Genomic DNA, 15,443 nt, shown 5'->3' on the forward strand with positions numbered 1-15,443 from the left:
GCCATATACATCACAATTATGACAAATCACGACTTGAACTATCTTGCTTTGCATGTAATGAGTCTATCTCATATATTAGTTTCACCTTTTAAGTTGCATTAGTGAAATAAATGAACTTTTGCACGATATTCTACTTATTCGCGTTTCACCTGTATATATACACATTGAAGAAATGGGCCCAATGGACTTTCTCAGTTAGGGTTAGTTCACACCATAGGCAGTGCGTTCCAGTCCGATTCTGGCTGGAACGCACTGCATCGCGGCCGGTTCACTTTTTTGCCTCCGGCTGCAATGCGATTGCCTGCACGGGATCACAAGGCACATTGTGCCTGCAGTGCGATCAAAATGCTGCAAGCAAAAAAGTGAGGCGGCCGGCAGCCGTACGTTCCGCCCAGGATCGGACCAGAACTATGGTGTGAACTAGGGATGTCCCGATGCCACTTTTTCAGGCCCAAGTACAAGTACTTCCCCTCATGTACTTGCCTATACCAATTACCGATACTTTTTCTTAAAGGGACAGGTGACTTTAAATGATCCATAGTACAACGACATGTTGTCAGAATCTTTATACTGCTCTGATATACAGTTTTCTATTTATGGAAACAAGCAAGGATCTGTAATTAAGGAGATTCCCACTTATTTCCACAAATCAAAATTAACACGAGTTATTTTATTTGCGCTGACTTGAAGACAAGATGAATACCATTGTATACAAAATATATCTATTTATTAATTAAAAATCAGTGCAGAATAATAATTAGAAATAATGGGTGACAAACAAAGAATATGGATCAAATAATTTCAATCAATTTGATAACACAGGTTGTAATGTGTAAAATGTAACCACAGGATATTAATTCAAAATATAAATGTAACCAAAATAACTTTTTTTTTATGTAATGGTATCTTATCAGTAGATCACAAAATAAAGAAACAAAAGGTTCAGAATTGACATGTGACTTCTCCCAGCAACAGATATTCACAAACTCAAACTTTTAACAGCGCATGGGCAAGATTTGTCCCATCATGCATAGGGTTGGCTATAAGCCAAGACTATATTCAAAGTAAAGGAAAAAAATTTCCACCAATTTATTTCAATATATATATTAGACTAGACCATTGACTAGAAACTGAAATCAGTTTCCTGGAGATTATACAAATGTATATAACAAATGTATATATTTATCTCCCAAGATTGAAGGACATAATTTGTACTGCAGTTAAAATTATCTCAGATCAATCTAGATCCTACAAGAACTAAATGGTCTATCCGAATATATGTATGTGGCTAATCAATTGCATTTTGACAAGTACAACTACTTGTCAAAATGCCCTGTATCGGGTCCAATTCCGATGCTAGCATCGGTTTCGGGACATCCCTAGTGTGAACTAACCCTTAAAATAGTGTGTGAAAGTGTGGCTTTGTTGTTGATTGTCTCCAGAAGTGCTAATTCCTCTGAGTCTGAGAAGCTTGAGAAAGGTCAAGGAAAAAACCTAGGTCAACATTTCAGATGATGGATGGCTACATTGTATATGTAATTAGAATAATATTCAACTTAATCTGAAGAAACAGGCTAACAAGGTGGTGCTATATAGGGCTGCAGCTAACGATTATTTTCATAATCGATTAGTTAGCCGATTATTAAGTTCGATTAATCGGATAAAAAAACCCACAAAAAGGCTCCAGTGATGGACTACTAGTTTGTATTGAGATTGTAGTCCATCACGGGAGCAAGCTTGGAGCGGTGGAAGTAAAAAAAAAGTGTGGTGTGCATTATACAGTGCAATGCAGCATACCAGCAGCTATAGAGGAATACAGCAAATCGCAGCAATAGTAATTATACTATAATGTATTATTGCTGGGATCTGATGTATTCCTCTATAGCTGGTGTTATTGGAGAGGACGGGTATGATGCAGGAATAAAGAGGATGGGTATGATGGTGGAATGGGGTGCAGAGGACGGGTATGATGGTGGAATGGGGTGCAGAGGACAGGTATGAAGATGGAATGGAGTGCAGGGAAGGAGAGGACGGGTATGATGGTGGAATGGAGTGCAGGGATGCAGAGGACGGGTATGATGGTGTAATGGGGTGCAGTGAAGGAGAGGACGAGTATGATGGTGGAATGGGGTGCAGGGATGGAGAGGACGGGTATGATGGTGGAATAGAGTGCATGGATGGAAATTGGTAACGTTTTCGATCGTTGATTTTAATCGACTAAATCGAATCGTTGTTGCAGCTCTAGTGCTATAAGTCACGTAAATTGGTGGTTAACACAGTTTCATGGTTATTCCAATTTAACTTGCAGTTTCTTCTTTAGTACTTGTTTCGGGAATAGAACATTGTGCCTATACTACAATCATTCTGGGTATCAGACAAGGCTACATCCAAGGTTGTATCATGACCCGATGGAGTCGCTTAAAATGATGGGTGTTGGACTATGACACAGACACTGATTGGTGCTGGAGAAGGGAAAATGTTTCACCATGCCAAGGAAAACAAGATAGAAGTGAGATAAGGTGTCCTTTCTGGGACTCCAGTGGTTCCCTTAAATCCGGAGTGTAGGAACTGATGGTGTTTTTGCTTCAGTCTACCTCTGGATTCAACTTCGTTCTGGGAGAACCTTAATTGTTTCATTTAGTCTGACTACAATCCAAATAGGTATTATTAGAAAGGGAAGTCAAACCCCTCGGGATGGACTATACTCCCACTATGGACCTGTTGCCCACTACACGAAGAGGAGTAGCCTTAAGCAAAAGTGAAATCACAAGGGGTAGCTTACTTTGATTGCCCTAGTTAGGAAGGAGAAATTCCTTCCCTACATGCTTTCATATACTATATTTCATATATATTCATATACAGATGTGGACAAATTTGTTAGTGACCTTGATGAAATTAAAAACAATTGTCTCATGTATACCTGAATGCCTTTGGTATGTCATAGAGTAAAAATAGTATGTCTGAAAAGAGATGAATTATTGCTTATTCTACAAAGAAATTCTAAAAGGGCCTGGGCAGATGGTACCCCATGAAAAAGGAATACATTATTGGATCGTAGTGATATTTCAAACTAATTGTTCCAGTAATTAGTATTCTACAAGTCTTCAATCTTGTAATCAGTCACACTATTTAAATGAAGAAAAGTAGTCACGCTGCAGTTTGGTACCATGGTGTGCACCACACAGAGTATGGATCAGAGAAAGCAAAGGAGTCATTTGAGGAAATCAGAAAGAAAATATAGACCAGCATGCCATAGGTGAAGGCTATAAGACCATCTCCAAGCAGCAGCTACTACAGTTGCAAATATTAAAAGTTTAAAGATTCAACAGAGTGGTAGACAAAGAGCCACGGAAAACTAAATGAAATCCAAGGTCAAGGTACATCAGTGTCTGATTGCACCATCTGTTGCTTTTTTAGACTCCACTGTTAAAAAAAATACATAGAAAGTTCAGTTTGGCAGTTTGGCAAAATGCATACGGACAAGTCATAATGCTTCTGTAAGAATGTCCTTTAGACAGATAAGACATAACTGGAGATTTTGTGGCAAATCACATCAGCTGTATGTTCACAGATGAAAAAAATGAAGCGCTCAAATTAAAGTACACTGTGCCTACTGTACAAAAAGAGGCTTGGTCGTGTTTTTGGACTTCTTTGCTGAGTTTGGCATGGGGTGCCTTACATTTGTGGAGGGCACAATAAAAGCTCAAGACTATCAGGGAATTCTGGAGTGAAATGTACTGTGCCAAAAATCTCTGTTGCAGGACATGGGTCCTCCAACAGGATAATGAGCAAAACATTGGACTATTCTGAAGTGGCCTTCTGTGATCCGTGATCTGAATCCTATTGAACATCAACATTGAACACAACATGGAAAGAGCTGAAATGGTCTGGAGAGCAGTCTGGAGAAGGCACCATTCAAACCTAAGACAGCTGCAGCAGTTTGTTCAAGAAAAGTGGGTCAAACTACCTGCTGGCAGATGCAAAAATCTAATTGAGAGCTACAGAAATCCCTTATTTGCAGTGGTTACCTCTAAAGGTTGTGCAAAAAAAATATTAGGTTGAGGGTCCCATCATTTTTGTCCATGCTATTGGCATTCATTTTATCTTTATAATATTCCGTTAAATCAAAAGCAGTCTGATTATTATTAAATATGGAGTAAACAATGATGGATGGCAATTTGTATGGCCAGTTTGAAGTTATTGCATTTTTTCGTCGAAGGGTACCAAGAAATTTGCCCATGTCCATAATATATATATATATATTGTGGCATTGTGAGGCAATACCACGGTGTTAGGTGGCCACATATGAATGTCAGATCAATATGCCCTAAAGGACATCATCTGGTATTTTGTTTATGTTTGTGTTCATCCATGATTGTCTGGAAAGTGCCTGGCCCTGATGTGCCCCACCCGAATATTGTTTAAAGTACAAGGTGATGATCAACTATAGCAAGGAAATCATTTATACTTTTGCAAAAGCCACTGGAAGTCCTGAGATAAGCCTGATTAAGCTGCTAGACGATTATATCATCCACCGAGAGCACAACTCCACTCTTCTAATGCTGAAAGTTGAAAGCGACTCTTGTGAATGTGGAGCGAAATAGACATGATCCAAACTTGAGGCCCAAACGCAAAGTCTAAAGGATTACTCACACCAGAAAATTTGGATGCCTTTCTATACAGAATCTTTGTTTATGCATTACCTATTTGAATCTATCTATGTGGGTGTTGTCAATGGTTCCCTTTTGAGGACAATGTAGAGTGACAGGTTTTTCCAGTCTCATGCATGCAAAATCCTCGAAAGTTAAAGTGACACTAAATTCAGGAGTTAAATTTTAAAAGATGCATTCAGGTACCTTAACTATTACCTTATTTGTGAATCACTCAAGCTGTAGATCGTCAAATCATCTCTAAATTGGAACCGCTCCAAGCTCACTCCCATGATGGACTACAATCTCAATACAAATTAGTAATCTAAACGTGAGATTGTAGTCCATCAGGGAAGTGAGCTTGGAGCGGTGACTACTCTACAACACACACAGGGACCATGGGGAACAAAAGTAGCCACCCTCCAGAAGGAAGGACAGTGTCAGCACCAATTCAGAGATGATTTGAGGGTCCACAGCCGAGTGATACACAAATAAGATACATTTCTGTACATTTCTGTTAATAGTTAGGGCACCTGAATGCATTTTTAAGGTTTAACTCCTGCGTTTAGTGTCACTTTAATATAAGCTCAAGGAATTAACTTGAGGAAAACGATATGTATTTTATGTTGTTGGAAGTCATAATTATAATGAGTATTGCAAGGCTTTGCCCTCATATTATTGAGACTCTATGTGTCATGTTATGTTAAGTCTCCATTTGCTAACATACATGGACACATTCATTCTGTATCTGGTGATCTGCTGCTAAGATATATCATAACCTCTGCCCTACATATACCAAATAGATCTCGTGACAGCTCATATCTACTGGACATCAGGATTTTACCCTTATCTTGACTCTCGCCAGGGGCACAATACGGATGAATGCTTATGCTAAATCTTTAACCCCTTCATGACTGGACTGTTTTGGCCATGATGTGCAGTATGTATTAAAAGACAAATTATTTGTTTCCTCCCCCTGTTCTAGTGTAAGGACTGCTTGATTCGATCATCTTCTTTCCAGTAGTTTTCAGGAGTCCCTCCAGCGCTGGTGTCGGTATCTGATCCAGCGCTGACTGCTGTGTCTTCTGTGTCCCACGGTGTCTGTGCGGGTGCAAGCAGCCAAGCTGCGTACATTGACTTACTCTGTGTCTCTCCTCATCTTCCAGCCAAAGATCTGCACTGCGAACGCCCCATGATCCTTTGCGGCTGCCCGAGAATTTTCAGAACTTCAGACGGGAGCCACGGGAGTGGAGACACAGGCAGGTTTGAACCTTTTTGGTAGATTTTTAAAAAAATGTTTTTACATTTATCTACTGCTTGCTAGCAGTAGATATATCCACAAAAACCCAGAGGGTTTAATTCTATTTTAAGGACCGTGGCAGTTTTAAACACTTCTGCACACACGCGCTAAAATCTGAATTTTTAGATAGAAAATTACTTGAAACCCCAAAAGAAAAATATATTTTCTGAAAGCTGAGGCCTTTTAGAATAAAAAAAATGGCAGCTGCATTTTTTTATGTCGCACTATGCAAATGTTTTTCAAATTTATATTTAAAAAAAACAACAACATTTACATGAATCTTAGTGCAGACAAATACAATTGAATACCTTTTTTTGGTCAAATATAAAAGACGGGGTTACATCAATACCAAAAATAGATACTAAACATGTCAAGCATTAAAATTGCGTGCATCCATGCAATGGCAAACATATATAGTACTTAAAATTGGCCATAGGCGACGCTTTTAAAGCCTTTACAACTCAGCAGTTTAGAGTTAAAAGCATGTTATGGACCTAGAATTATTGCTCTAACTCCAATGTTCACGGCAATACCTAATGTATGGTGCAATTGTCGTTTACGTACATGCCCTACAAGTGCGATTTTGTTTGCATGCAGTTGGTGGGGGCGACGGGGTTAGTTTTAATTGATTTTTTTATTTTATCATTTTTTTAACTTTTTTATATTTCACTTAATTTTATTGCTATCACACAGGGACTAACAAGCCACTATGTGATAGCATTTTGAGGTGACAGGTCCTCTTTTTGGAGATATCTGAGGTGTTTTAGACCCCTGATATCTCCCCTGGCTGTCAATACAGGGAATCCAGCACAGCTATGTGCCCGATCCCCTGTGTAAGCCGGCATCTGACAGCTGCGACTCAGCAAGTGCTGTGAGCACAGTGCTTCCTAAGTCACTGCTCACAGAGCAGATCGGGGAATGGACTTTCCCCAGTCTGCTATCGCTCTCCATCCTGACCGTAACTGCCTTGGTCCCAGGTCCCCTAGAGGAGCGGGGGACCCCAAAAACCAGAGTGGGAGGGTGCAAGGAGGGGCACCACCTTTGCCGGCTGCTACAAGTGATCTGGGTGGCTGTACAGTGCCACTCTGATGCAAGACAGCTAGTAACAGGGGGAAGCAGTGGCAGCGATTACCAATCGCTCCGGCTGCTTGTTTTTGTTCATGACGGTCCACGGCCGTCACCAGTCATCAACACGTTTTTTGCATTAACGGCCCTGGACTATCATTAGTTGGGAAGGGGTTAAAGCCCATCTTTATTATAATTTTGACCTACCCCTCCCCCAAAACTGATTGCTAGATGAAAAAAAATCCTAAAAGCCCTTTTTACCTAACCTAAAGCCAATGTCACATGATGCTTAGGTCCCAAATCTTCTATCTTCTTTTGTTTGCTTCCTGCAAGGTCCTTCTTCAGCTGTCCATGTCACTGCCTGCAGGATGTGGACACCTCCTATTGGTTATCCAGCAGCAGGGTCCTCTCAGGATCCGGAAGAGGGGTGACGTCACAAGGGTCTTTCATGAGTATCATTTGCTTGAACAATTTCTTGCGGTATGGGTTACCTTGGATTGGGGCTTCAAATATGTCATATTACCTGTCTGCTTTCTGCATTTTGTTGGCTATACAGAGTTTTACAAACCATTTCTGGGTCCTATTCATCTATCTATGGTCAATTTTTGATCTTATAAGCGGATAAACAGAGGTGAGATTTTCAGAACAACACCCATATCTGATTGTTCTAACATGTTCTAAACTGAGAGTATTTAAGTAAAAAAATGTTTAAGCTATTTCAGATACTGATGAAATGACTTACAATGTATGCGGCTGATGGTTAAAAGTTTTAGCTTCCTGCAGAATCAGCAGGTCTCCTGAGCACTGGTCCTAACTTCCTGTTTTAGGGTCCTATGGAGCCACCCTTGTGTGTGCTAGAAAGCTGTGTGTGCCTCTACAAACACACAGACACAGCAAGGCAAGTCATTCCTCTGCTCTCTGCTCCTCCAAGCTAGTAGATGGATGGCTGCTGGGGACTTTGCTATCTCTTGTACTAGAGACGAAGTTCAGGGAAGCAGAACTCAGAGTTGGAGCGGTTTGGAAACATGATGGCTGTAAGTGATTGGGGCGAAAATTGAAGGAATTACTTTGCTGTTCGATGTACACTCACCGGCCACTTTATTAGGTACACTTTGCTAGTACCGGGTTTGACCCCCCCTTTTGCCCTCAGAACTGCCTTAATTCTTCGTGGCATAGATTCAACAAGGTGTTGGAAACATTCCTCAGAGATTGTGCTCCATATTGACATGATAGCATCACGAGCCCAAAGTGTGCCAAGAAAATATCCCCCACACCATCACACCGAACCGTTGATACAAGGCAGGATGGATCCATGCTTTTATGTTGTTTGCGCCTAATTCTGACCCTACCATCTGAACGTTGCAGCTGAAATTGAGACTCATCAGACCAGGCAACGTTTTTCCAATCTTCTACAGTATTGTACAATTTTGGTGAGCCTGTGCGAATTGTAGCTCAGTTTCCTGTTCTTAGCTGACAGGAGTGGCACCCGGTGTGGTCTTCTGCTGCTGTAGCCCATCTGATTCATGGTTCCACATGTTGTACGTTCAGAGATGCTCTTCTGCACACCTCGGATGTAACGAGTTACTATTTCGTCCACATGACTGCCGCTCACTCGATATTTTCTCTTTTTAGGACCATTCTCTGTAAACCCCCGGAGATGGTTGTCCATTAAAATCCCAGTAGATTGTGAAATACTCAAACTAGCTCGTCTGTCACCAACAACCATGCCATGTTCAAAGTCACTTAAATCCCCTTTCTTTCCCATTCTGAAGCTCGGTTTAACCCTTTCGCTGCCAAGGACGTACGGCATACGGAGCTACAAAAGTGCTTTTGGCTGGCCAGCTCAGTATGCCGTACGGACCTGGCATTTACAGTTCTACTATAAGCTCATGGTCGCTTTAGCGACCATGAGTTTATAGTAGAACTGTTCCCTGGACTGTTCCCTTCAAATTAATAGCTGTCATCAGCGGCTCACAAGCCGCTGATGACTGCTATCATCAAAAATACCGGGCGCACCCCCCTCCCCGCCGGCACCGCTGCTGCCAAATAAAATAAAAAAATTATTAAAAAATAAATAGAAAATGTAGAAAAAAAATTTTTTTTAAAATGTAAAAAAAACTAATAAAAAAAGCACATCCCCTCCCTCCCCCACATAACATACACATATTGAGGTGTATGCCATACACATGTGCTGCAGTGCGTTGTTAGAACGCATCGCAGTGCATGATTTTTTTAATGAATTAAAATAAAATAAAAAATGTAAAACAAAATAACATTTAATAAAAAATGTGTAAAAAAATAATAATAAAAAAAGCACAACCCCCTCCCTCCCCCCACATAACACACACATAACCTTGTGTTGCAATTAAATATACACCTGTATCATTTTATCACAACACAAACACCAAAACAATTTTTACGTAAGTCGATTATTTACAGTTTTTTTACCTTTTCGCAAAAAGGCGCAATTACAAATGTATTTATTAACTCAATACAGTTTTATCTTTTAGATTTAGTCAGAAAATGATTTTTTTTGTGCACGGATACTGATTTTGGTGCGTTTTAACAATTGAATTGTGTATTTTTATCGGTTTAATATTAATTTGAGAAACATTTGCGCAATTATCGCAGGGCCTACAAATTTAGTATCACCATCTTTTTATTCTACCGGGCCTGCGCTTTCAGAAAATATATGGTTTGGGGGGTCTTTTACAAACGCTAGCAACGCAGCAGTTGAAAATCAAATCAATAGGAAAAAATTGCAGAAAATATCTGACCTATATTACACCGCTGACCTCTGCACTGCATACATACTGACTTCTACATTACACCGCTGACCTCTGCACTGCGTTATATACTGACCTCTACATTACACCGCTGAACTCTGCACTGCGTTACATACTATCCTCTACATTACACCGCTGACCTCTGCGTTGCGTTTTATAATGACCTCTACATTACACCGCTGACCTTTGTACACTACGCCACACCACTGGACTCTGCTGTACGTCACACCTCTGTACTGTGCGTCCCACTGCTGACCTCTGTACTCTGCGTTATTGCTGACCTCTTTACTGTGCGTCATACTGCTGACCTCTGCACTGTGCATTAGATCGATAACCTCTGTACTGTGCGTTAGACTGCTGACCTATGTAATGTGTGTTACACCACTGGCCTCTACACCATTGACCTCGGTTGAAACCTTAAATCATAATTATCATTTACAACATGATAAATAGTTATATATTTCATTTATTCAAGTAGGCCCTAGATATTCTCAGTGTTAGAATATAGTGCGTGAAAGAGAATCTTTGTTATTGATTTGCCTCCAGATGTGCTTATTCCTCTTAAGTCTGAGAAGCTGAGAAAGGTCACGGGAAAGGTCCTAGGTCACCATTCCAGAGGATGGATAATTAGGCTGCATATGTAATTGATACTTCTATATAAGCTATATTCTGTTTATTTTACTATCTCTTGGCATCCTAACCATCAATATATGTAGAATGATGGACAGGTACAGAATGCTTCAGTTAATGACATGCAGATATTTGTAACAGATGTTTGTACGTGAATACAATAGCTATACTATTCACATTACGCAGTTTGGATTACACTAGGCGGGAGAAAGACTAAGACTGATATATTGGGGCAGAGTCATTCTTAAAGGGGTTCTAAAAACTCTGGGGTTTTTTGCCTATATCTACTGCTATCAAGCAGTAGATATATGCAAAAAGTTTTTTAAAAAACAAAACCCGCTTTAACGGCGGTTTAAACTTACCTTGTTTTCGCTGCATGCTCCCGTCTGAGAATCCGAAACTGCTAAGGCGGCCGCAAAGCATCTTGGGGCAGGCGCATGCGCAGTTCGGATTCTCGCCCGGGAGACGAGCAGAGACGCAAGGTGAGTCTTTGGACAAGTGTACCCGCATGCAGACACCGCTGGATCGGAAGTGCCTGCAAGCAGAGAGGAGTCAGCGCTGGATCGGAGAGCCGCCGCACCGCTAGATGGACAGATGAAAACATCAGGAAAGAAGAGGAAGATCGGATTAAGAGGCATCATTTAAGGTAAGTGCTGACATTTACATTGGGGGGAGGGGAGAAAAAATTATCCTTTAATGTCACCTCCACTACACTCCAGCAATAGAGTTACAATTCTACCCTGCTAACATGAATAGGTTAAATCATGATCCATAGTACATAACATGTAGTTGTACTATGGATCATTTAAAGTCACCTGTCCCTTTAAGAAAAAGTATCGGTAATTGGTATCGGCAAGTACATGAGGGGAAGTACTTGTACTTGGGCCTGAAAAAGTGGCATCGGGACATCCCTAGTGGGTGCATTTAAACATTATTTTGGGCTATACTCGTCTTATACGTCGAGTATAGCCCAAAACCTATATTTTAACACAAAAAGTGGAGGATCGTCTTATACGCCGAGTCGTCTTTTATACGCCGGCAAATACGGTATTTAACATACTTTGCTACATTTTTACAAACACTTTTCTTTTATTCATTTGAATATTTTTGTATTGGACTATTATCTATCTACATATTTTTGTATACTTTTGCATTTTGAACGAACTGGCCGTTTCAGCAAGTTCCTTATACAATCACCTGAAGACACTTGGAAATATGAAGTGTCTAAAATTATAACAGTTACCAAGCAATTGAACAGGTGCACCTAATACAGTGGCCTTTTGGCTAAGATCAAGTGTAGTATCTGTTTTTATCAGTTGTCGGGAATAGAACGGCCGCTGTCACCTGTGTGGGGCAGATGGACGGCCATGTAAATTCCTGGCGTAATTGGTAGGGAGCCGGATGAGGTTCCAGGCCCTCTGAGTTTTCGACCCTAGTTAATGGGTGGGCTCCGGCGGAGGGATCTCTGAAGGTGAACTGCCTCCTGATGGGAATGGATACGAAGCTTGGTCGAGGCTAAAGGGTTGGGGGCGGCAGAAGCCCGTGGTGTTGTGCCCCCTGGGGGTGGCGTCCCTGGGGTGCTCAGGAAGTCACTTGGGTGTGGGACCCCACATTGACTCACTGATCACTTGGTCACACACCACCTTGCATTTTTCTGCACAACGCCTCTTGGACAGGCCTTATGGCTAGTCCGGGGCAATTTTTTTGCACTCGGCCCCTAAGGCCTGTCAGCGTGGTGCACTGGCACTTTAGTATTACTTATGCACTCTATGCACGATTGGCTTTTTTTTCAAAAGCTTTTTGACCCACAGATTGCTGAAGGTGCAGGTTTCTTCGGGGACTATTCCTGATGCTGGGAGGAGATTCTGTGCCTCCTACGGGGTTCTCTGTCTCCTCCCACCCAGGAGGGGGGTTTCTCTTCGGGAGATCCCCCCTGCCTAGTACTGTGTGGGACCTGTTTCGGCAGGTCCCCGACGGAAATGGTCCACCAGCCTTCGGGTTGGTGGACCAACAGTCTCAACCCCTGTCAGGAGCCTTGCGCCCCGGGGGGTCGGGAAAGTAGGTCCCTTCTTTTGAAGGACCTTGCACCCTTGTGCACATTTTTGTGTGCTGTGATTTCACGGTTGCACTTTTTTTGTTCACAGGGGGAAGTTTGTTTTGATGCACGTCCACGGGCTAAAATAAAAAGTGGCCGGTGGGTGTATATTTGTTTGATCCGGACTCATTATTCAAAAAAGTTTGTGAGTTTAATACTACTTTGAATAACGCTTTAACTTCCATAACAAGAAGGCTTTGTTCCTCAAAGGGGAAACATCCATCCCAGACAGAAGGAACACTGACAGAATCATCAGGTAAAAATACCATGCAATATATATCTATACATTAGATTTCTCTACTTAGGTTTTATTTATTTATTACAGGTATTTATATAGCGCAGTTACACAGTGCACATTCACATCAGTCCCTGCCCTCAAGGAGCTTATAATCTAAGGTCTATTTAAGGGATGCACTGATACCAAGTACCATACTCGGTACAAGTACAGATACTTTTCCAGCTCCAAGACTAGACTAGAGAAAAATTCCAAAGTTAGGAGGCTGCTGTCATTTGTAAGGAGCACACGGAGCTCCCGGGATTTGTACATCTCTGTTTTATTGTATGATATTGTTTTTATAAATATAAATAAAGGGATGCACAGATACCATTTTTGCAAGTGCAAGTACTGATACTTGTCCAAGTACTCACAGATACAAGTACTGATACATGTTTGTTTAGTGACAGTCTAAAACAATACAGACTAATGATTTCGGGACAGTGGGGGAGCGCCAGAGCCAGGTCCCAGCTCCAACCGCTGCAACCCTGCTAGTTCTCATGAAATTGCCAATTATCAGCACTGGTACTCGAAAAGTATCGGTGCATCCCTAGTCTATACCACACATACTGTATGTGCATACAGGGCTGATTTAGACTGGAGACAATTAGCCTTCCAGCATGTCTTTGGAGTGTGAGAGGAAACCCACACAATCACAGGGCAAACTCTCTTCTATCTGCCAGGAGCTTTCCCTGTGCTTGTGTGGGTTTCCTCTGGGTACATTGGTGTCTTGCCCAGGCTTTGAATTGTGGACCCCAGTGCTGCAAGGCAGAAGTGGTAACCACTGAGCCACAAAGTCACCAAGCCTAATGGGATTTATAGTTGCACCACAGCCTGCGTTTGCCCACCCGTTGAGGATTTTGAAACGCACTTGAGTTGCCATTCATTTCTAAGAGCACCCAAATGCGATCAGGAAGATGTGCGTTATTCCTCCACGTTTCCATGCGTACAAACACGGAGGCCAAAAATGCCAAACGCATGTTGCAAAATTTGCTACATAAGCTTTTTTGTCTTTTGCAATATCACGAGAAGTCGCCGGCCAATGATTTTCAATGGCGCTGTCTTCATGTACAGCTCCGTGTCACCTGTTGCTCTCGCAAGTCGCTTCTACAGGACCCTTTTTTCGGCGGATTTTGCGCCATCTTTCGATCTTTTTTTTTAATGCAGCCCGACGGTGAAGGTTGCGCTACTGTCGCCACAAAAGTCGCGCTATCCTGGCCGCGCGGATCCGCTCCAAAAGGTGTGTCGCTTAGTGTGAATGGGGCCTTAAGCCTGGATTAACCAATCAGAGCCAGGGCAATAGAAGGCATGGTGTCAGTCAATGTCGGTGTTGAGTACGGTCGGCATGGTGAATCTGGTTTCAGGTTGGATTCACACCTTTTTTTCCCCCTTGATACGCTTCTCTTTAGAATGAATGAAAACACATGCATGAAGAAGCATGCCAACACATGTCACCGCACACATCATTGCATGACATTACATGCTGATGTGCGATATGTCACGTTTACATTTAATACCAAGGGCAATGCAATACATGCTAAAAACGCACACTGAGCTTGCCACTAATAGAAAAGGCATCAGGAGGAAAAATGCGCAGGCGTGACCAGGCCCAAACCTTTAATATTTTCCTCTGATAACCAGATGTCTACAGTACAACTTCCTGTAAGTTATCTATTACAGGTGTTTATATAGTGTCAGCACTTTTACATATTCTGCATTCACATCAGACCCTGCCCCCGAGGAGCGGTCAGTCTAAGGCAGGGATAGGCAACCTTGGCCCTCCAGCTGATGTGGAACTGCAAATCCCATGAGGTATTGCAGGACCAGGACAGCCACAGCAATGCCTCCAAGAGGCAGATGCATAATGCGATTTGTAGTTTTGTCACAGTTGCAATGTTGAAGTTGCTTGATCAAAAGCCTCTATCTCACATGTGTACGGTACATAGGAGGGCCAATGAAACCACCAGCATGTCTCTGTCTCTATAGGCTAAACATGCACGGTTGTACAATGCTGCCATTTGTGACATTAGACATAGTCGCCTTTGGTTGTCACAGGTCCACCTACCATTTTTTTTTAAATCTTTGTGCCTCTCCCCAACTTTATTTACAAATTGTCAGCACTTCCCGGCGATTGCATAGACTTCACACACCGTCCCTCCCCCAGCTCAGGGAAATTAATATTCCTAGACATCTCCTTCTCCTAGGGGCCCCAGCCCCCTCCACACAAAGGGCCCCTCGACCTCCCTTACCTGTCTAACAGAGGGTCCACCCCGCGGCAGTTCATTGTTACGATGGAAGCAGCGGCGTCAACAAAGTCAGGGACTGTCTGCAAAGACTCGCTCTTCACACACACCGCACCTTGCACGCACCGAGCTCCTTCACCGACTACACTAACGGTCGCTTGTACTCATACCTTTTTGCTTCCTTCCGTTTGCAGAATCAGGAATAATCACGGCGGGGAGAACTATTAATGGCCATGCAGGGGCGGTAGTTTGCAGACTGTCCCTTATATTGCAAGGCTTCTGGGAGTTGTAGTCTTGTTACAGTATGACAGCATGTATTCCCTATGTGTGTGCTCTGACACATAGTGGGGGAGGGTAACGCGAGGCTGCTAGAAGAATGAATAGCACTGCATTCCTATTAT

The 15,443-nt window shown here is 42.2% G+C and overlaps 1 protein-coding gene across 1 annotated transcript in view; it reads right to left on the bottom strand.

Moving 5' to 3' along the window:
* AMN1 (antagonist of mitotic exit network 1 homolog) overlaps window positions 1–15,141 on the bottom strand; it is a 58,941-nt gene extending 43,800 nt beyond the window's left edge. The window contains exon 1 of the mRNA XM_018570436.1: window positions 15,049–15,141. Coding sequence (XP_018425938.1) covers window positions 15,049–15,083 — 35 coding nt within the window. The 5' untranslated portion in view covers window positions 15,084–15,141. The remainder of the gene's footprint in view (window positions 1–15,048) is intronic.
* Between the last annotated feature and the right edge of the window lie 302 nt (window positions 15,142–15,443).

Source organism: Nanorana parkeri, unplaced genomic scaffold (assembly GCF_000935625.1).
Source record: "Nanorana parkeri isolate BGI_ZX_2015 unplaced genomic scaffold, ASM93562v1 scaffold38, whole genome shotgun sequence".
Classification (NCBI taxonomy): domain Eukaryota; kingdom Metazoa; phylum Chordata; class Amphibia; order Anura; family Dicroglossidae; genus Nanorana; species Nanorana parkeri.